General features: G+C 64.0%; 1 protein-coding gene across 2 annotated transcripts; it reads right to left on the bottom strand.

The window, feature by feature from the left end:
- Positions 1-1,386: 1,386 nt before the first annotated feature.
- On the bottom strand, positions 1,387-20,717 carry JUP (junction plakoglobin). Of its 2 annotated transcripts, none has more exons than XM_064473063.1 (15): positions 20,622-20,717; positions 10,369-10,601; positions 9,112-9,365; positions 8,283-8,521; positions 7,619-7,820; positions 6,898-7,042; positions 6,378-6,481; positions 4,762-5,100; positions 4,202-4,357; positions 3,916-4,035; positions 3,614-3,764; positions 3,355-3,476; positions 3,021-3,060; positions 2,490-2,659; positions 1,387-2,255 (listed from the first exon to the last, which is right to left on the bottom strand). In XM_064473063.1, exons 2-14 carry the CDS (start codon positions 10,592-10,594, stop codon positions 2,514-2,516), a joined length of 2,244 nt encoding a protein of 747 aa, XP_064329133.1. In that variant the 5' UTR covers positions 10,595-10,601; positions 20,622-20,717; the 3' UTR covers positions 1,387-2,255; positions 2,490-2,513. The 2 variants fall into 2 exon arrangements, with proteins under 2 accessions (XP_064329133.1, XP_064329134.1); XM_064473064.1 differs by having other exon boundaries at positions 9,112-9,362.
- Between the last annotated feature and the right edge of the window lie 801 nt (positions 20,718-21,518).

Genomic DNA, 21,518 nt, shown 5'->3' with positions numbered 1-21,518 from the left:
TTGTTCCCAGCTCCCTTTGATCACGTCCCCCCAGTTCCCTGCATTGGTGGCAGCCGTGTCAGGCTGATTAGTGGCCTGCCAGTGGCTGTATGGAAGAAGCTGTGCTGCAGCAGGCAGAGCTCAGAGCTGGGCAGGGGTCAGGGACAACATCCTGGCTCTCCAGCTGCCTCCCCATCGGTGGTGGGTACCTCACCAAACTGGTGCAGCAGCCACAGCACCCCGAGCCACCGGGGCAGCAAAGACATCGCTGTGTGACCCAACTCCCTTCTCCAGGTCCCCCACCTGTGCCCATTGAGCCCCTGTGTCTGCAGCCGTCCCTCACAGGCTGGATGCAGAGGGCAGAAGTACAAACCACGAGCAATGGGGACACGGGCATGCTGGGGACACGGGCATGCTGGGGACACGCTTCAATCCCCCAGCACACAACCCACAGCCCTGCCCCTGCCCGCAGCCTTGCACAGAGCCGCTGCAGGCAATGTCCTGCCTCTGGGCTCAGCCTGCACCTCTTGCCCAAAAAGGTGTCATGGGAAAGCCTGGGGCAGCCAGCTGCCAGCGGTGGCCGTCCCTGGCCCCGTCCCCATGCCGAGGCAGCCGCCAAGCAGATGGACAGCCCTGAAGTTGGTGGGTAACTTTGTGAAGAGTTTCCGGCTCCCAGCACGATCCCTGCCTGGCGCCGCTTCCCCATCACGCTCCCCGGGCGCAGCTGTCAGAGTCAGCGTTTCAGCTGAGTATTTCCTCCTGCCATCTGTTCCTGCTATGCAGCCGGGCTGCGGAAGGAGGCAACCAGGTTCGACTGAGTAAATCACTGTTTTTAACCTGGCCTCTCGCAGTTCCATCCAGGCTTCGGTCCATCAATCAGCGGGGCTCGCTCCCAACCGGCTTGTTTATCCCCCAGAGCTCCTTAAAGTGAGCTCTGCACAGCAGCAGAGAGGAGATGCTGGTGACGCTGCCTAATGAACAAACATCTTAATTACTGGGAGTTCTTACCTCCTGACAGAGCAGACAGACACCTGGATGGGGCCAGCATGCTAATGACCCAGCACGGTGACGGCAAGGGCTGGCTACGAGTCCAGGCACAGGGCTGCCGGTGGGAGCTGCCGCCGGTGCCGCGGGGCCGTGAGCGGGTGCCTGTGCCTTGCCAAGCACCGTCCCGAGGCACAGAGAGGGGCCCAGCCTGCTTGTCCCCCCGGCCACCACCCGAGCCCTCGGCCAGGCTCAGTGGGGTGCAGAGCATGGGACCGAGCTCATCCAAGGCCACGCAGCCCCACGGAGAGAAGCACCAGCACTTGGCCCACGGAGGGTGATGGCCACCTTCACCCCGGCTGCCCCAAGGGGACTCCCTGGCCTTCCCCCGCTGGCAGAAGAACAGGCTCAGGGCAACACGGGGCTGGGGGGGTTATTTTATTCTTTGCTTTGGTCTATACAAAAACAACTTACAGAAATAATAAAATCTTCCATTCCTGAACCACACTCCAGTAACTGTCCATCCCTTTCTGGTGGAAGTGTTAAAACCCCCACCAGATCTAGAGCCTCTTTAAAAAAAATGCGTTAGATAAGGGAGGAGGGGACGGAAACACACCACTCACCAAAAAGAAGGGAAATGGGTTAAAATGTGCAACAGAGATCAGTACAAGGACACAGTTCCTAATGCTGGAGTCACTCCTCTATGGGTACTGGTAGGATAGGCAGGTACACAAAGTCAGCTCCCCAACGGCTGATCGGAAAGAATTAAACCACAGACATCCCGATGGCTAAAATGAAGGTCCTGGGACACGGCACCCTTTGGTTTCAGCAAACTCTCGATTAGCCTGATTAAGTTAGAGTTTGCAGAAAGCAGAGGGTTTTCCTGTGTTAGATTCCTCTCCTAGAACACTAACACGCAGAACAAATAGTGGGGAAGTTAGAAAGCACAAACTTAAAGACGGCAAAAGCCGTTGGCACCATATTAAAAATAAAAAAGAAATATATATTCATAGAAAAGACTATTTTGCCAATGAAAGGTCGCTAATGGTGCAAGGTTTGTGTGTTTTAAAGCTTCAGAAACAGTATCTTGGATGCTGGATACGGCAGTAGGTGCTTGAAGCAGTCCCAGGAGGAAGGACCTTCTCCACAGACCCACAGCGAAGAAAAAAAAATTGAAAAATAAAACCTCTCGTGGGAATGGAAAAGTTTGTCTTCTCAGGCACTTCTGTCTCCCAAGTCCTTCTTGTCAATACTCAGCTCTGGGGCCACCCTCTTCTGCATGGAGAAAACACCTGCGCACGGCAGGAGAGAGCTCCTGTTACTCAAGTGAGGGGAGGGGGTTTGGAGGCGACCAGGGCCCCCCGAGCCCATACAGCGATGGGGATGCTGGCCCACGGCGGCGCCGGGGACCCTGCGACATGCCGGGCCCCAGCAGCCAGCCCTGCCTCCCCTGGCCGCCCGCCCCGCTCCAGCGCCAAGCGCGCCCTCGATCCGCGCCCGCACCCCGGGTACTCGCCGGCAACTACCTGGTGCGGGGGCTGCGGGGCGGGTTAGGCGAGCATGTGGTCAGCGAAGGGCGCTCGGACGCCGTCGCTGTAGGCGTCCATGGGGTAGTCCCCGTCCATGTCCATGTGCATGTCGATGGGGTCCAGGGGGATGTCACCCGAGTACATGGGGCGGTAGCCGGGGTCCAGCTCTGCAGGGAAGGGGTGCAGCAACCTCAGCTCCCGCCCGCGAGAGGCTTCTCCAGATCTCAGCCGCACCCCCGGACCCCCGCCCGGAGCAGCGTGCGGCACAGGGCGCTGCAAAGGACACGAGGGCCACGCGCCCGCCCCAAGCCTCTGGGCCAGCCCAGGCACACAGGGGAGTGGCTGCACGTGCTCGCCGGGGCGCTGAGCATCCCGCTGAGCACCCCCACGCAGGCCGGGCTGGCACTTCGTTAGCAGCCACTGAGAAAGGTTTTAAAACCAGCCTGGTTTGGTGAGATGAGGCAACTGCCCCATCTCACTCCCCAGCCCACGGGGGTACCCCGCAGGAAGAGCTGGCGGCGTACTCACCGTCTGAGTAGGGCTCGTTGATGGGGATCATGCTCTGAGCCTACGAAAGAAGGTGACACTGCTGAAGAGGGGATTTGCACTCACGTGTGCACGATGCTCAGGAGCTATTTGGTGCCCAGCCCCGTCCCGGGTAGCAGGTACTGCCACCCAGGGCTGCCGGAGAGACAAGTCCTCAGCCCATCCACCCTCTGCCTCCCCCAGTTTGCTGGTCACTCCTGTCCAAACCCTGTCTGGAGGTGGCAGTGCAGCCTTTGGAGGCAGGACAGGGCCATCCCAAGAGGACCTGGTTTCCCCAGGGGAAAGGACTCGTCTCGGTGCCCGGCAGAATGCTCACCGCCTCCCAGGCTGCCGGGTCGTGCTTGAAGAGGGAGTTGGTGAGCTCCACGGAGACGCGCTTCCTGTAGTCAGGGTTCTTGTCCTCCGAGATTCGGAAGAGCACGGCGGCCGCGTAGGTGGCTGCAGGGGAAGGGCAGCAGCCTCAGCTCATGGTGCCACGCCACACCAGAGCTCCAGAAGACCCAGACCGGCTGCAGCTGGGGTGATGCCGGGTGGCAGAGAGCCCCCGGCACAGGGTCCGGCACCACGGCACTCACCCGTCCCCTCATTCCTGGAGTGCAGCAGCTCCATCAGCGGAGCCGAGGCCCCCTCTGCATCGATGGCATCTGCCGCCTCCTTGTCCTGGGCCAGCTCACACAGCACGCCAGCCGCGACGCGCTGGATGTTCTCCACCGGTGAGTAGAGGAGCTGTCAGGAGAGATTAGCGGCAACGTGGAGCAGCCAGCAAGGAGCTGTCGTGCTCCTGATGTGGTCTGACACGCACGGGTGCCACCAGCCGAGCACCGCAGGGACGTGCCAGCCAGCAGAGAGCAGCCCCCGCGTCCCCCCAGCCCCTGACCTGCACGAAGAGAGGGATGGTGTTGAGGCGGAAGATCTCCATGCGGTTCATGGGGTCCCGGGCCAGGATGTGCAGTGCCCCTGTGCATCCCTCCACAATCTCCTCCATCTTCACTCCATCCTGCCAGGCGACAAGCGCTCAAGCCAGGGCATCCCACACCAGGGCACGACCACCCTGAGTGTGGGCACAGGCCACCCCCCGTGGACAGGTCGACTTTTGGGGTGCCAGGCTGTGCCGGGAGCAGGGCAGAGGGGCACCCCCGGCAGACCCTGACACAGGGACTCACCGTGTAGGGCTGCTGTGTGCCGGCTGCTACGTGCCGCTGGGCGTCCTGGTGAGCCTTAACCAGCAGCTGGACCAGGCGGGGGATGACGGCGGCCTCCTGAAGCGGGGCATGGTTGGCCGGGCACAGGGCCAGGTTGCGGATCAGGCCTATGGTAGCCTGGGGGAGAGAAGTGGGGAAGGAGATGCATCTCGACCACGGATCAGAGCGGCACGTGTTCCCCACGGGACCCGCCAGCCAGGCCCCCCCGTCCCTGCCCGTCCCACCCCATCCCCCTCTGTGGCGCAGGCTGACTTCAACTTCCTCCCACACCGGATCTGGCCCCCTCCCCGCGGGGGCGGCCGGGGGGAGTATTGATTCCAGCCGAGCAGCCGGCACAAGCCATTTCCTCCATCAGCCGCCGCCAAGGACGCTGCGCAGCAGGACCAGGGCTGCAGTGGCAGCAGCCCACCATCGCTCCGCGCACGGCACCAGCTGCAGACCCCCTCAGCAGCACGTGCCACCGTGGGCCAGCAGCCGGCGGCTCGCTCCAGCCTGCCCACTGGCTTCCCCCAGCCCCTTACCTTGACCAGTGGCCACTGGTTGGGCTGGTTGAGGAGTTTGACGATAGCGGGGATGCCGTAGTTGAGCCGCACCGAGTTCTGTGCCATCTCAGCCTCGGGGTGCCGGCTGGTGAGGTGCCGGAGGGCGCAGACGGCCGGCTCGGTGATGTCCTCCTTGTCGCCCGCCCGCAGGATGGTGTGGATCAGGGCCTCCACCCCGTTTGACTGCGTCACCAGGGTCTTGTTCTTGCTGTTGTTGCAGGTCAGGTTGGAGAGGGTGCCGGTGGCGCAGGTCAGCACATTCACATCGTCGGAGCTCAGCTGGTTCACCAGGATCTTGAGGACACCATCCAGGCCCTCCTGCGGGAGCGGGGATGGGAAGTCAGACCAGCCCCCCGGCAGCTAGATCTGGGCTTAGCCAGCGGCTGGGCTGCAGCCCTGCTCCTGTTCCCTGCGCCTCTCGGCCCGGCGTGGGGAGCCAGCGCTGCTCCCCCGAGATGGACAGACACCCAGCCTTGGAGAGCAGCCGCCACCTCCCGCAAGGATGGCTCCTGCCATGACAGACAGGATCCGGCCCCCAGCCGTGCTCTTCCTCCCAGACCTGGCACCCTCCCCTCAAGACCCAGGCTTGTGTGGCTGCTCTCGCTGTGGCCCCCAGCCCCTCAGCACCCCACGTCCCGGCCCCACACGCCCCGGGCTCTGCACGGGCCAGAGCAGGCAGCAATGGCAGAGCAGCAGCGTTTGTGCCTCCCACACTGCACTTTTCCCCATCCCCCCACAGCCAGAGCTGCTCCTCTGCGATGCCGGCACGGTGTGAGCAAGAGGCGCTCCCAACATGTGCAGCTTTACTTAAAGTTTAATGTACCCAGCAGCTTTTCTCTCCTGGGAAGTGCAAACAATGCACCCACCAGTGCTCCCTGAGCGGTCCTGGGGTGATGACCCCGGTCCCAGCCATGCCGGCAGGCAGCTAGCGGCAGGGCAGGAAGGAGTTAAAGGCACCATGGCCGCATCCCCCCCTCAATCGTCAGAGCCAGGGATGGTTACGCCAGCCCAAATAGTTTCCAGGCTGCATCAGGCGCTAATCTGCACAGAGAGGCGGCCCCAGCAGATGGGGAATGCATCAGGAGGCAGCAAGGGGCTGGGGAGAGCAACCCCAGCGCAGAGCTCGGGGTCACCCTCGTGCCGGCTGCGACTCAGCCCCACGGGCACAACCGCCTCGACAGCGGCTCTGACGGCAGCTCCCTCGCTGGGGAAGGAGCCGAGCCAGCGGCAGGGCAGGCTGCCGGGGCTCCTCGAGTCGGAGCAAGCAGCAGCCCTGGCAATGCCCCGCTGAGCACGTGAGCAACCACCGGCGGCCTCGGCTCCCCGCCGGGAACACGGCACGAGCGCTGGCAGCCGGCTGGCGTGGGAAGGGCCGCGGGCAGCGAGCGGCCTCCCGCAATGCCAGGCAAACCCCTCCTGCAGCAGGGCTGGGGCGCGGCTGGGCACCCCCTCACGCTGCCGCTGCTCACAGGGGCTGGAAATGGCGCAAGGACGTTGCTTTGGATTCGGTCTGGCACAAGCAGAGGGCGAGGGGCAGCCCTCTGAAACCTCTGAAACGCTGCGTTGAAGCACGACTCGGGGTCACGCAGACTCACTTGTTTGGTAGCCACGTCGGAGAGGTTTCGCAGGGTCCAGAGACAGTTCTGGACCAGCCTGGGGCTGGAGCTGGTCAGGTGCTTGCCCAAGGCCTGCATGCCGCCTGCCGGGGAAGGAGACACCAGCCCATCTGTAAATACCCAAAGCTGCCCCAGCAGAGAGGAGGAGGGAGAGACAGGGGGTCTGCGGGATGAGGGTGGGCTGGGCACCACCCGACCAATGCCTCCAATGCACAATGCAGCCTCATAGCTTAGTGGAGGCTAAATGCAGCACGGGAAGACAGCTCCTGGCTGTCCAGCCGGGCCAGATCCTGCCCATGCACAGTGCCAGGAAAGCACCTCAGCAGCCTTTCAGAGCCAAGAAACCAGGCCACACGCAGGTGGTTTTGCCTGGCTGTGCAAGGCATTTACCTGTCTCGCACATCAGCTGTGAGACAGCACCCTCGGCTGCATCATCCTGACACCCCCATCCTCCTCTTGATTGACACCGGCTCTGCCGCAGCCCCCCAGCCCCTCTTACCAGCCTCAACGATAGCGGGCTTGTTGCTGGGACACACCGACAGCACCTTTAGCACCCGGCTCGTGGTCCAGAGCAGCTTCTCGTAGTTGTAGCTGCGCATGATCTGCACCAGGGCCTGTGGTCCTCCGTTGGCCAAAATAATCAGCTGCAAGGTAAAGGGCCAGGGTCAGGGCGCACAGCAGCTCCGGGCTGCTGGGACCACCGCTCTCGTTTCCCCAGCTCGTGCCAGGACACAAGTCAGGCAGGAGGTCCAAGCCCTGGACACACAGCAGTGCTTCGGGTCACCCCCACCGGGGTACCCCGCTCCCCCCGGCCACCCCAGACCTGTGCCCCGGGGTCCCTCGCCCCACGCTGCAGGCAGGACGGGCAGCGGCCCAGGGACCGAACCTCCACACGAGGCCGGGGACGACTCGTGCGTAGGAGAGCAGCAGCCAAAGAACAGAGATAGAGGCATTGCCCAGAGCAGCGGGGGGAGTAACCCAGCCAAGCCGATCTACCGGCCAGACTGGGGCAGTCTGCGCTTCTGGGGATGCTCCACCTGCGAGAGGTCGGCCGCGGCAGCGTTGCAGACAGCACAACGCTCCGCGGCCGGGGGGCACGTGGTGAGAGCTCCCACCCCCGCGCTCCCGGGCGTCCGTCTGTAAGGAGCATGGTGGGGCAGCCGCCCCCCTCCCCCGGCACGACCCCGCGCCACAGGCCAGGCCGGGCTCCCCGGGCCCACCTTGCTCTCCTGGTTCCCGTAGGCGAGGAGCTGAAGGCAGTCGGTGGTGATAGCCAGGAACTTGGGGTTGTTCTTGTTCAGCAGGGGAACCATTTTCTGCAGGCCGTCGGCCAGGCGCACAGCCATCTTGGCCCCTTCCTGGTAGAGCAGCAGGTTGTGCAGGGTGGTGATGGCGTAGAAGAGGACCGACTCGACTGGCGAGCTGCAGGCAGGCGGCACAGAGCCACGTCAGCGTGGGCAGCTGCCTCCGGGCTCGCCAGGCTGCCAGCGCAGCCCCCAGGGCTGCCCCAAGCCCCCACTCCCACCCGGCACCCCGCCGCAGGACCCGATGCGAGGCTGTCGTGCTGCACGGCCCCGGGGCTGCCCTCTGGGAAGGGACACCTCCTCCTCGGGGCAGAGGAGAGACCAAGGCCTGATGCCACGGACAAGGCAGCGTGGGGGGCTGCTCCCCTCCTCCTGTCCCCTCACAGGCTCCCAAAGCAGCAAACCGTGGGGGCTTTCACAGGCTAAAAGGCTCAAGGTCTCCCACTCCCTTGTTTTAGCATGAGCAGGAGGAGGACCCACGTCCACGGGCAGCACGAGCCCTCCCCTTCTCTGCCCCCAGCTCAGGAGGGACTGCTCAGCTCTGCCATCCCTCTCGGGACCCCCGCCAGCACCCCCGTACCTCAGCATCCTGACGAGGGCTGGGATGCCACCGGACTTGAAGATGGAGAGCAGGCCCTCGCGGTGGTGCGAGAGGTTGTGCAGGATGCTGGTGGTGCAGCGGGCCGTGTCCAGGTCGCTGGTGCTCTGCATGGTGCGGACCACAGCCGCCACGATCTGGGGCGACTGCATCAGGGCGCGGCGCGACGCCTCCTTCTTGGAGAGCTGGTTGACGATCATGGCCGCTTTGCTGACAACCACCTGCGGGGGGAGAGAAGCCGGTGGGTGGGAGGGGATCTTGCTGCTGCCCACTGCCCATTGCAGCGGGGACAGAAGCGATCCCACTCTGCCGGGCGAGAGCCGGCCCAGGGCTGCCACGCATCGTGCCAGGCAGGGCAGCACTGGAGCGGCAGAGCCGGCACAGCCAGTGCAGGCAAGGATTGCTATTTTTAACAATTCTCATCCACGTTGCTCCAGGAGCTACGCTGCATTTTGCGGCGGCGGGCAGCGTACGGTTGGGTCCGTGGAGCACAGGCGTGCTGCAGGGACGGGCGGGGGGGCTGGAGCACCGAGAGCCAGCGAAAGCGCTCGGTGTCTGTGCAAAGCCAGGGCAGGAGAGCCGTGCCAGAGCGGCAAGGACAGGCTGTGGAGAAGCAGGTGGGCAGAGGGGGGCTCAGTCCTGCTGCAGCACAAAGACCGCAAGGCTTTGACAAGATGAAGGAGCCGGACGGCGGCCACGGAGCCCCGCGAGGATGGGAGCCCAGCTGTGCTGCTGCGGCTGGGGAAGCGAGCCCCACAGGCCTGGCAGCTGAAAGCCCAGAGACACGCGCAGGCAAACCATGCTTCCTTACCGGGTCCTCATCATTGAGCAGCTTGGTGAGCTCCGGGATGGCGCGGGTGGCCAGCTCGGCGTCATCCTGGTAGTTGATGAGGTGCACGATGGCTGATTTCAGCATCTGCGAGGGCTCTGCCAAGCGCTGCACGTTGGTCTGCTGCCCCTCCAGCTGGGTGGTGATGAGCAGGGAGCGGTCCTCCACCGTCTCGGGGTACATGGCAGCCCGGACACGCTGGGCCCGGGTCATGGCCAGCTGAGCCTCCATGTCTGCTGCAGGGGGAGACGGGGAGGCAGCGTTAGACTCAGGCTCTCTCCGAGGAGCACTCCCAGCCCTGCTTTCCAATTTCAATTAGCTGAGCCAGAGCTTAGCGCAACGACACCGGCAACGTCAGCAGTCCCAGCACGCTCTGCAAGGAGCCAGTGCTTCAAAGTGTAAACAGACACAGCAGCGCAGAGATAAGACAACACTCAATTAGGCAGCATGATTAGGCAGTTGTCACACAAGGGCCATTAATTAAAAAAAATTAAGGATATTTGCAACTTGGGACCAGCTGGCACTGGGTATGAGAAGGACACAGAGGCACTCCCCATCGAGGATGGCAGGGCAGGCGCGACCCGAGGGGCAGAGACGCTGCAGCAGCCACCCGCCGTCCCCACCGCTGCAGCACAGGGATCGCACAGGGCTTGGGAGGGCTCGTCCCTCTCCATGGGGCTCTGCCCCCCCAGGGGAGCTGATGATTAAACCTTCCAGGGCCCGCTGCTGACGGGGGAACCGCAGAGGCGAGCGGAGCAAACCAGCTCTCTTTTAAGGGATAAAGCTGGGGGAAGCGCCTCCTTTGGCTCGGGGGCTGCATCTCCGCCTGCTTTGCCCTTGTAGCAGTGGGAGAAGACAGGCCGGCCAGTGGGGCTTTATGGCACATGCCGGCAGCTCTGCCAGCCGTGCTGAGACAGGTTTCCCGAGCAGGCAGACAGGCAGCAGAGCAGACGGCTGATCCGTGGGCCGGGATCAGCTGTTCCTATCTCGAGCCAACCCACCGGCGCAGTCAGATGTGTGTGCACAGCTCAGCACCAGTGCGGGCTGGCTACGTGCCGCTCCTACGCAAGAGCCGCTCAGCGCGGGGAAGGAGGAAGCATATTTTAGGCAGTAACAACTCCCGGGGTGTGGAAGGCGGCATGGAGGAGTGCCCAGAAGGAGCACGGCTTGTGGGAGAGGTGGAGGAAGGCAGGAGCAGAGCAGTCAAGCTCACAGACATGCCGGCGCTGGAGCCCCTACCTTGCGCTTGGCTCTGGCCCTGGCTCCCTCCCTGGCAGTAGCTCGTGGTGGTCGTCTTCTTGATGGTGTACTGCTTCCCGTAGACCTCGTCATCGTCCCCGAGGCACTTGCTGCTGACGGAGGGCACCTGGGTGTTGACACCGGAGTGGATGCCCGAGTCATAGGTGTAGGTTTGCTGCCACTCCGTCACCTTGATCGGCTGCTCCATCATGTTCATCACCTCCATGGCTGCTCTGCGGGGCAGGAAGGGGAGAAGTTACGCCTCCGGCAGAGCCCAGGTCACCGCAGCACCCTCCTGCCCCTCTCCTGCACCAAACCGCGCGGCAGACCCCAGCACGGCAGCCGGCCCCTGCGCAGCCCAGGAGCAGATCAAGCAGATCGCTATCTGCCCTCCCTCCCCACACGAGATGAAAGGCGGCACCGGGATGACGAACCCACAGCTCAGCACTTCGCTGCTCGTGTTCAGACATGAACCGCGGCTGCAACCGGCGCAGACCGCGCACGGCTGGCTGAGCCGTCAGCCAGCGCCTGCCGCGCAATGCCGCGTCTCACCGCCTCGGCGGCGAAGGTGTGAGCAGGGTCTGCCTGGCGTGGAGAGACCCTGCAGCCAGGCCCCCGCTCCAAGCTCCCCCAGCTACCCCCAGGCTTTTTAAAGACCAGTTTCCGGAGACAGGACCTGGCAGAGCGCTAGGGACAGACACAAGGCTAGAGCTCCAAGAATAAAACAAACCTTTTTAGAAGCCCTCTGGGACGCTCCTAAAGCACCTAAAAATAACCAGGCAAAGCGACTCTCCTGCGGGTCCTCAGCACCACAAGCGCCCATGGCCATGCTGTGCCGAGCACCACGCCGTGGCTGCGCGGTGCTGGGACAGGGCAGCCCAGCACATCCCAAAACTCAGGACAAACCAGCCAAGGTTGCTTGCGAGCAGGGCTGGGCTCCCCTTGTCTTTAATTTGAGAATGCAGGGGGAGGAAGGATGGCTCAGGGATTAACCCCTGAGCTCATCGGGGCAGGCAGATGCTGCAGGGCTATGAGTCACCCAGCCCCACATCCAGCCCCCTAACACAGCCAGGAGAGGAGGGATGGAGACAGCGCCCAGCCAGCCCCACCGCCGCCACCCCACTGCCCGGGCACCCTCCGGGATCTCTGCCCCTTCCTCCGGCTGCGCAGGAGGCCGCGCAGGGGTGGGGATGAGTCAGAGTTTCAGAGGCGATAAGGGGCGAAGGGAGCAGCTGCCGCCCGGCGTAGCTGGGCGCAGCAGCAACAGCGCTTCCAAACAGAGGCGTAATTACCACCTCTGCCGGCACTGATTCATGCAGCAAGCTGGACCAGGGCGGCCGCATACCCCTGGCTCCACTCCAGCGACCGGCACAGCCTGGGGCTCGCAGGGACCAGCCAGGCTAGTGCGGCAGCCTCAGGCCCCAGCACCCTCCTCAGGGGAGGAAGGGGAACAGGGCACAAGCCCCCCACCACGCCAGTAGCTGAGTCAGGGCGTTGGGTAGCGGCCACGGACGCGGCTTGTGCGGGGCGGCCCGGCTGGGCACGGCACGCACGGGCTTGGCACAGCTCGCCCCAGCGCTGGCGGCTGTTCCCAAGGAGCAGCCGAGCCCTCGCAAGCGGCACAGGCCAGTGCTCTCAGGGAAAAAATCCCAGCCCTGGCACAAATACTCATTCCCGGGGAGCAGTGGCTGGGTGGGAGGCAGGAGCCCCGCCACGGTCCCGTCCCCAGGGCTACACACATCCTGCATCCCACTGTGCCCATCCCCCCCGCCAGCCACCTTCCCGGAGCCACTGCAGAGCACCACTCTTGTCAATTCAGTATTTTTTGAGCTGTCAAGCAGCAATCCGCAGCCTAAGTACTACTCCGGCTTTAATGGGTTGTGCATAATGCATGTTTATAAGGCAGCAAGAGAGGGACCCCACTAATGGAGGCCAGCGGGGGCAGATCATTCCCACGGCAGGGCGCGGACGGGAGCTGGTGTTTCCTTTTGGGGCGGCAGGGCGGTGCGTGACGCACGGTGCCGGAGGCGAGGGGCGAGCCCAGCTCCGCTCCCCATCCCGCGCCAGAGCGGGGCTCGGCCAGGAGAGCCCCCGTGCCGAGCCGGGAGCGCCTCAGTGCCGCACACCCCCTGCGCGTATTCGTGAGCTGTTGCATCGGTGTTTGGGAGAGCAAGTCCTCCCAGCTGGGTCACCCTCGCCATGGGGGCAGAGCCTCCAAATTGTGTCAGGAAGCCCAAGAAAAGCGATGTCAAATCACGCCCGTGGAAGCGTGGCCAGCAGGAGAGCGGCCTGCTGGCACCGGCGGGGCGAGTCGCCACGGCGCAGGAGCCGGTGCGAGCCGTCACACATCCCAGCCAGGAACTGGCGTGCAGAGCCCCGGCAGCGGGGCTGTGGCCAGAGGGATCCCAGCGTCCCCAGGCCGATGCTGGAAAGCTGCCCTGGAGAAGGTGGGCAAGAGGAGAGCAGAGCTGAGGGCAGGAAAGCTCCCTGCACCACCGAGGGGGGTGTAAGGACCCCGAGCACCCACCCCAGACAGGGCAGGGACCCCCAGGCAGCAGCAAGCTGGAGCTGGCAAGCGGGGCTGGTGCTGCCTGCACTGAGGGTCAACCGGTAACAAGCTGCTCCGAAATTTACAGGCGTTTGACAGGCACTTAATTTTTCAAACCTCTGTGGGTTCAGCTCAGACACTGGCTCCTTACAGAGCCCTGCATTATGCATGAGCCACCCCTCCGCACCGCTGGCACCCCAGAGACATCAAAAGCCAGCAGAGCCCCTCAGAGGCCAGACACGAGCTCAGGTGATCGGCCCCAGACAAGCTCCAAGCAGGGGAGCGGGTCCAAGCTAACAAGCAGCGTGTTAGACCCATCTGAGCACAGCGCCCTGCTGCAGGGGAGAGGGACCACCAGGGTGGGTGTTACATGGCTCAGGGGACTCTCTTTCCCCAGGACCCCCCCAGAAGGGACCACAGGCACCTCATTAAACCCAGCCCCCATCCCTCCTCTGGAGCATCACCCTGCCAGCAGCCAGCAAGGCCAGCAGCACCCAAGGTGACGGAACCAGCGGAGCAAATGTCAGACGCTCCAGCAGCAAGCAGTGACATTTTCTGAACCCTGTGTCAAGCATCCTCTGCTCATCACTCAGCAAGGGCCAGACACCCAACATGAACTTCTCCCCCATCCTCCACAGCTGGGCTCTGACCCTGGATGTCCTCCCTCCTCATCGGGTCCAGGGCAAGACAGGGAGTCCTCCAGGCAAGGGATGCTGTTACATCTAGGTTCACCTTCAGCAGGAACCGTTCCCCAGCGATGCTTTTGCTGGTGAACAGCTGCAGTGGGGCAGGACCCCCACCATCCCCAGGGCCCCAGGAAGCAGTGACAGAGAGGGCAGCAGTTCACACAGGAAGGAAAAGCTGGGGGTATTTAGGGCACACATGAAGTACCTGCCTAGAGAGATCAGCCTTGGGCATGAGGGATGTTTGGGTGGGCTCCAGCACCCTCCACGACCAGGCCTGTCAGTAGGACGATTGCTGCTGAGCCCAGCCCTTATCTCCCTCCCACCAGAGCAGTACCACCAAGCCCTGGCTGAGCCCCCCTGCCTGCACAGAGCTGGGACCCCTGGGGAAACAGGATCACTCCTGGGAACAGTGAGAAAGCCCCCACGAAACAGCGAGGCAGATGTGGGGGACCCCACAGAGGGGACAGCAGGTTTGGGGGAGCACCTCCAATGGCCCCATGTGGGACACGGGGCTGGCAGGGGCTTCAGCCACCCCACCATGTAAGGGGGAGCCAGGGGAAGGTTAATCCCTCTCCCACCACTTCCTGCAGCCAGGAATGCTGGGGAAGGCAGAGGAAGCTCCCACAGCTGTAAGGCACCGGCCAGCAGCTCATCCGCCCCCAGAGACTTTTGATCAGCATCCAGGCGGCATCACCCCCCGAGACACTGTCTGCGGAGGAAGTCTCCAGCAAACATGCAGCTCTGGGCTTGACCAGCCCTTCCCTCCGGCTGCCGGGAGAAGCCTTCGGCCTCATGCAGGCAGGACGCAGCTGGCAGACACTGCTCAGAACAGCAGCAGGGAAGCCATGAACGCCGCTTCATGCAAAAATAGCTATTGCCCACGGACTTCTTGGGGGGGGCAGCAGCCATCACCCCCAAAAGGGGGTCACCCCTAAGTGAGCAGGCAGGGGCACAGAGCACCCCCACATCCCAGGCAAGGGCTGCACAGGAGCAGGCACCAGGCCCTGGTGGGTCGGTGGGCGCAAGAGGCAGCCTGAGCACATCATGTGCAGCTCCAGCATGCCCTCGCCCCTGTGCGGAGCACGCTGTGCTGCCCAGCCCGGAGCGGCGTGGGATGCCGGCCGAGGGGCTGCCGCAGCCCTCCGCAGAGCCCCATCCTTGCACGCACCCTTCCCAGCCCCACCGGGAACAGAGGGCAGCAGCGCTGGAGGTGCCCCCGCTCGGGAGCCGCACCGCGAGGGGGTGAGCTCGGCTGCGGGAAGCCTGTGAGCGATTGTAATTACAGTCACTTAGGCTTTTAAGAAAAGGAAAGAGGCAGTTAAGGCAATTCAACAAATGCAATGCGAGAAAAGACTCTATTTTAGAAGCACTTACGCTACACGCAAGCAATCTCCGGTCCTCCCCGCCCGCCTGGAGAAGCCAGGGGATTAGTGACTGCTTGCTCCGACAGCGGGGCTGGGGGAGAGCAGCCTCACAGCCAGCAGCAGCGGAGCCCTCCTAGGGGCAAAGGCACCCAGGGCTCGGCCCACTGGTGAGAGCCGCACCCCGAGGTCCCCATCACCTGCAGCCCCCGGCCAGAGGCACCCCTAAGCGACACCATTGCACTAGCAGCTAACGAACCTGGGGCAGCAGCTAACGAAGCTCCCGCAGACGCTGCAACAGACCCAGCGCTGCACAAAAGCTTCAATGGTTTTGAAGAGGATCCCTCGCCGAACCACACAGAAGGAGGAGGCAGAGAAAGGAGCTTTTCAAGACCTCACCAGCATCAATGGAAAGCGTTAGAGTCAGATCCCGGCTACCACGAGCCCTTTCAACGGGGCTTTACAGTGAAGATAAGTGGAAGAATTCAAAGGGGACCGAGAGCAGCTTGAAGTTTAATGAGGAGAAGACAGGCGGCTGGCCTCTCATTGAGAGCGGGCTGTAACGGCGCGAGGCCGCCCAGGCCCTGCACACAAAGGAGCCGATGGCCTTTGTTCACCAGCACTTTCAGGTCCAGAGCATCTCCCAGCCACCCCCACAGCTCTGACCACTTCGAGTCACGCAGGGAGGGCAGCGAGGGGTGCAAGATCCACTCTTCAGACCCAGGTTCCCTCATTGGAGGGGGCTCTAAAATCCTATTTATTTTCCAGCTGCACCTGATGAGGTTAAGCTTGAGCTGCTGGAAGCCCGGTGCAAAGCCCCTGCTCCCACTATTCATGCAGCGCCAGGGGTGCCGCATCCCCCCAAGCACGGCGAGGCTCGGCTCCTGGTGGCAGAGCCGGCCCAGCAGCACAGCATCTCTGCCTCGACCCACTCTGCTGATGCTCTCCATCAAAGCAGAGCATGTTCCCCAAGCCTCTGGAAACACCTTGCCTTCACCCAAGTTAACAGCTACTGACAGCTCCAGCACACTCCAAGTCCAGGCTGTAGTATTTTGGCACTTCAAATCCCCAAACGACAAGGTATTATCCATCAAGTGCTCTTCCGTTGCGAGAGCACGCGCAGTGCTGGGCATGGCACACACCCTCCCGCAGCATGCTGCGGGGCAGCCGAGCCCTCGCACAGGGCACCACGGCCCCGGGAAACGCTGGGCCCCCATGGCTCGTGCAAGAGCTGTGCCAAAGCACCATCCGCCGAAGCATGGCTTGGGGAACCCTGCTGCCCACGCCGTGCCCTGCCACGGCCCCTGCCCCACAGGCACAGCGCTGCTGGGCACCAGCACAGATCCAGCAGCTCTGTTGTGCCCCAATTTGGGGGCTGCTCCCCCTTGCACAGCTTCAGTGCCGAGCCTGGCCGGCTCTGCCTGCACAGGGCAAGCCCCACAGCAGGACCCGGCCCAGGGAGGGGTTTCTCAGGGACATTCACACACCGAAGACCCACCGTGGGGTCTCTGGCAGAGCATCTTCCCTCCCCGCATGCCTGCTCTCTGGCACAGACACTGCGGAGGCCCACGGAGGCACTGGGATCGGGAGGACCCATGTGGGCACATCCCCTCCTCAATAAAAGTTTGCTGATCTCATTAGAAATGCTGCTGGGAAAGGTGGGAACTCGCCACTTGTCCATGGAAGGAGAACTGGCATGATGCAATTAATCACAATAACTCCATCTGGATAAGAAAAAAAAAAATCATTATTTTGTTTTAAAGAGCACAAAGAACAAGTTGTCCTTTAAGAACATGATAATTGCAGGCTTTAAATTTAGGCTTTGAGGCTCACAGGCTGTTCCCAGCTCCAGTCACGGTGTCCAAAAACACAGGATTTTACCACCTGGCCCCGATGCTGCCAGAGGAGCCGAGGCAGCAGGGAGGGACACAGGGCTGCTGAGCCCCGGCTTAATTTCTCCATCCAATTGCATTACATCTGTAAAGTTCAGACGCTTCACAAGGAATTATCACCAACACCCGTCAGCACCCGGCCTGTCGGAGCAAGTTAATGATTTGTCACCCGGGCTCTGCCCGCGCGTCACAGCGATTACGGCAGGGCTCCTTACAGAGCCAAAGGTCTCTCCCCCACCAGCGAAGCACACAGACTTTATCCAGCCATCCACCCCAAAAGCCATGTGGGACCGTGGCACATCCCACACCACCGGGTCTGCGCCTCCAGCACCGGAGAAGCCTCCCCTCCAGGAGGGCACTGCTGCTCACTCGCCTTCACCCCCTCCTGCGGGTTTGATCACCCACGCATAGGATGCTCGGAAAACACAGGGCATCCCACCCTCACCCCCTCCACCCAGCCGCCAGCTCCAGCTCCTGCTCAGGGTCTCGGAAGGAGCCCGAGGACTCGCTCAGCTCAAACGCAGCGAGGCAGATGTCACGGGCGAGCCCGATGAGCCGCAGCATCCGCAGCACAAGGCTCCTGCCCTGTTTGCAAAGCGATTTCAGAGCCGAGCGACGGAGATGCGTTGAAATGCCTCTGGGCCTGTCAGCAGCCACAGCAAAACCCATCAGGGCTGGCATATTTAGAAGGTTATTTCAAACCTCTGCCTAATTAGAAACATCATCTCCCTCCACAGCCATCGACGAGCTGTGCAGCATTCCTGCACCAGAGGCGGGAAGCAGAGGGGGTGGGGGTCTCTGCCCCCCAAGGCACCTGTGCAGCTCCAAAGCCAACCCAGTTTAAGCAGAAACTTGGTGTTCAGCTGCTTCGGTCAAGTTTTAAGAGTTCTTTGGAGAGGGATTACTTGCACCTTCACACCCCTGCTGTCCTCCACTGCTTCGCCAAACGGCATCCATAGGGAAGGGGGATAAAACCGACCCTCCTGAAGCAGGGAATGTTACAGCGATTCAAGGCACCAATGCAGCCCCAGTGTCCTCCCGAGGTGCCATCCCAGCTGCTCCCATCCACACAGACCGACCTGAGACACCCCATGGTCTCATGGGACTGAGAGCCGCCACGCAAGCCCCGGCTCTGGGTGACACTGGGTGCCCCCCACACCCTGTCTGGGTGGGAAAGCACCAGCTGAAGTCAAGGTAAAGCTGAAGTCCAAGGTAGGCTTGTACCGTTCCAACGGAAATCAAATTTCTTTAACTTCTGTTAATTAGAAGCCCGTCTAATTTAAACCTTCAAACCAGCACAAGCCTCAGTACAGATGCTGCAATTAAAGTCTTGCAAGTTCTCTGCAAAAAGCCTCCGCTTCCCCAGCTTGCAAAGCGGGGGCCAAGGGCAGCTCCGCTCCCCAAGGCTCTGCCATCTGCGAGCGGCAGCGCGCCCGGCAGGAGCGTCGTCTTAAACCCCGGAGATCTGGAAGTGCGATAAAAAGCCAAATCCCATCAAGTGCTCCCACACCAAACCGCAGCCTTGAAGGGAAGCCATCGTCACAGGAACAGCCTCAGCTGAAAGAGCCATGCAGCTGCACCACAGTTGCCTGCCCCAGCTGCTAGAGCTGATTAAGGATTTCAGGTGGGGGAAACAAAGGGGAGAGTTAATGGGATTAGGATAGCACTGAATATTGCACTGAAATACAGCAGTGGGACCAGAGGGGAAATTCCCTGAGGTCCCCATCTGCAGCCAAGCCATGAGCCACCCGCCCTGCTGGGGTGGTCGATGCTCCAGGGACAGCACACCAGTCGCTCGCACGCCCAGCCCCGGCAGACCCCCCCAGCAGCCCGGCTCAGCCCCACCGGGATGCATGCGCTTCCTGGAGCCGGTGAGGACGTGCCACATCGTCCAGACAATAGACCATAAACGCCATTGTCTGGAAGGGAGAGGCCTGCCGCGGCTGCCCCACCTTCCCCCAGCACCCTGAGAGCCCCCCCCCCGAGCACTGGGGGCCCACACCTCCCCCAGGAGCCAGCTCTGGAGGGGAAAACACCCCTCAGCCACTGACTGCAGGAGCTCAGTGCATTCCCATCCTGATGGCCAACTTGTTTAAGCCAAATTAGCAGTAAAATGGGTTTTTCATGACACTTTATGGAAATCCTCCAAAGCAATGAACGACTACAGGCTTCAGAAGTGCAAAGACTGTTTCACCCGGTACCCCGCACCCTTCCAGCCAGACTCTAATAAAACACCAACAAGGACACAGAGAAGGACCTTAGAACATCCCCAGCCCGTTACCAGCCTGGCCGGACAGCCGTTCCCCCGAGAGCGGGACCAGGAGCAGACCCCGCGGGCGCTGCACCCGCCCTGGACGTGGCCGACAGCCCCGGCACCGCTCCAGCCCCGTCCCCGCGGCAGCTGGCAGCGAGACGCTTCGCCCCCGGCTCCCCGCCAGCCCGATGGCAGACGGATGGGAGACCGCCGGGTGTCGGGGCTGGCGAGCGGCACCAGCGCCAAAACCAGCACGACGTGGGCTGGAGCAGGAGGCGCAGCGGCTGCGGGGGCCGGACCCAGCTGGGTCACGGGGCGTCCCCAGCCCCCACCACCCCTCTGGCATGGGGAAGCTGACAGGGAACATCGCCCCAGTCACGGGGCTCGCCCAGCTACCCCGACAGCTCCACGGCAAAGCCAGGGGGGTGCAGGGACGCTGCAGCCCGGCAATTGGAGGTGCAGGCTGCTGCCTTCACACCCATGCAGGCACGACAGCGCACAGGTCACCCAGGACCGTCCCAGCAGGTGGCCTGGCCCTCTTGGCAACCGTTCATGCTCCTTTTGCAGCACAAACGTCTCTCCAAGTTGCTCGTATGACAGCCTACGTTCTCCTTCTCCGGGCAACTCCCAGCAACGTTTCAGCATTATCCTTTCATCTGTGCTGTAAACCTGATTAATTAAGCTAACGCAATTAGAGCGCTCTCTCTGAACGCCAGACAAAAGGACGGCCGAGTTTCGCTCCCCCCGCGTTTCCCTGCGCGGATATCCGCTGTGGGCCGTTCGCGGGGGCTCGCCTGGGAACCCCCCGGCCGAGCAGAGCGGCGCCCGCCGCTCCTCCGCTCCTCCGCACCGCGGCGGGGCTGCCCGGGGCGGGACACCCGGCCGCCCCGATTCTCTCTTGCCCCCCTGGACGCCCCGGCATCCCGGGAAACCGCCGTGCAAACCCGGCTGAAGGCGAGGGGCCGCCCGGCGCGGGGGTGGGAGGGGGCCGAGGGTCTCCGGGGCGGCCCGGACGGTGCAGCCGCCGGCGGCAGCTCTGACTCAGGGCTCAGCGGCCGCCGCACCGAGCAGCCGCGCGTTGCGGGAGGAGCCCCAGGGCCACCTGGGCGAGCAGCCTGTGCCAAGGCCTCGCCCGGGGAGCGGCGGCGGCTCCGGGCGGTGCCGCGGACGAAGCCGCCGCCTCGCAAAGCGGCTCCTGCAGCGACGGGCGGGGAGCGGGGGCCGGGACAGCCCGGCCGCCCGTCGGGGGCTCGCCCCGGGGACCCGCCCGAGCGGATCGGCGCCGGGCCGGGCTCGGAGGCCGACAGCTCCCGCCGGCCCGACGCGGGACGAGCCGGGCTCACGGACGGAGCGCGGCTCCGCTCCGCCGCCTGCGGGAAGCCCTGACCCGGGCGGCGGGAGCGAGCCGGGGCGCGCGGTGCTGCCCGTTCCCCCCAGCCCCGCACGGCAGAGCCCACCCAAGCCCCCCCCCCCGGCACACCCGGCCCCCCCGCGCCCCCCGGCCCCGCTCACCTGCGCGGCGGCTCCCCCTACGCGGGCACTGCCCGCCGCCCCGCTCCTGCCCGAACAAAAGGCGAGCGGCGGCCCGCGCGCCGCCCCGCCCTGCCCCGCCCCGGCACGCGCCCCGCCCATCCCGCGCCGCCGGATCGCTATTGGACCTCACGCACGCCCGTCAATCCCGCGGCGGGCCGGGCACCGCCTCCGTCGGACGTGTTTATCCTCTCTCCATTGGCGGGGGCGCGGCTGCCCCGCCCTTCGCCGGCAGGCGATTGGACAGCGGGGCGGGGTGGGCGGAGCGCGCCGGTGGGCGGGGAAGGGCGCGGCAGCCGGGGAGACCACCTGCGTGACGTCACTGGGCGGGGCGGGGTGGAGCCCGGGGCGGGGGCGGGGCGGAGCCAGGAACCCTCCCTTGGGCAGGGGGCGGGGCCGAGACGTACCTGGGCAGGGCGGGGCAGCCCCGGGGGCGCGGGGACCCCCCCCGCGGGCGGTGGGTGCGGGTGGGGCGCGGGAACCCCAGGGCGGGCGTGGGGTGCCGGGACCCCCGCGGGGGAGCTCAGGCACCCCCCACCGAGCCCCCGCGTGTCTCCCCCGGGCAGCGCCCGCCCCTCCACAAGCGCCGCCGGCGTCACCCGGGGGCTGCAGCACTGTCCCGCCGCCCGCAGCGGGCCGGGGGGAGCGGGGCGGGGGGCTCGGGGATGTCCCCCCAGCCCTGCCGCCCGTGGCTCCCCGGTTCTCCTCCCCAGGCCGCCATTTGAGCCCTCCTGCAGCCGCGCCGTGGGCGCTGCGTGGGCCTCCCCCGCCTCCCGCATCACCGACGGCGTTTGCATCGATCGGTGCCCGGGCGCGGAACCGCCGGCGGCGGGGCAGGGTCCGGCCCTGGAGCACCCCCAGCCCCGGGAAGGGGCTCCG

Source organism: Phalacrocorax carbo, chromosome 25 (assembly GCF_963921805.1).
Source record: "Phalacrocorax carbo chromosome 25, bPhaCar2.1, whole genome shotgun sequence".
NCBI classification, from domain to species: Eukaryota; Metazoa; Chordata; class Aves; order Suliformes; family Phalacrocoracidae; genus Phalacrocorax; species Phalacrocorax carbo.
The sequence above is the reverse complement of the archived record's forward strand: the minus strand, read 5'-3'. Positions and strand labels throughout refer to the sequence as shown.

Excerpts from the sequence above, each read along its gene's own strand:
- JUP (XM_064473063.1), bottom strand. The coding sequence starts at position 10,594 with ATGGAGGTGATGAACATGATGGAGCAGCCGATCAAGGTGACGGAGTGG. Across the intron at positions 9,366-10,368 it reads GGGCCAGAGCCAAGCGCAAG|CAGACATGGAGGCTCAGCTG; the intron begins GTAGGGGCTCCA and ends CTCCCCCTGCAG. Across the intron at positions 3,477-3,613 it reads CTCCAGGAATGAGGGGACGG|CCACCTACGCGGCCGCCGTG; the intron begins GTGAGTGCCGTG and ends CTTCCCCTGCAG.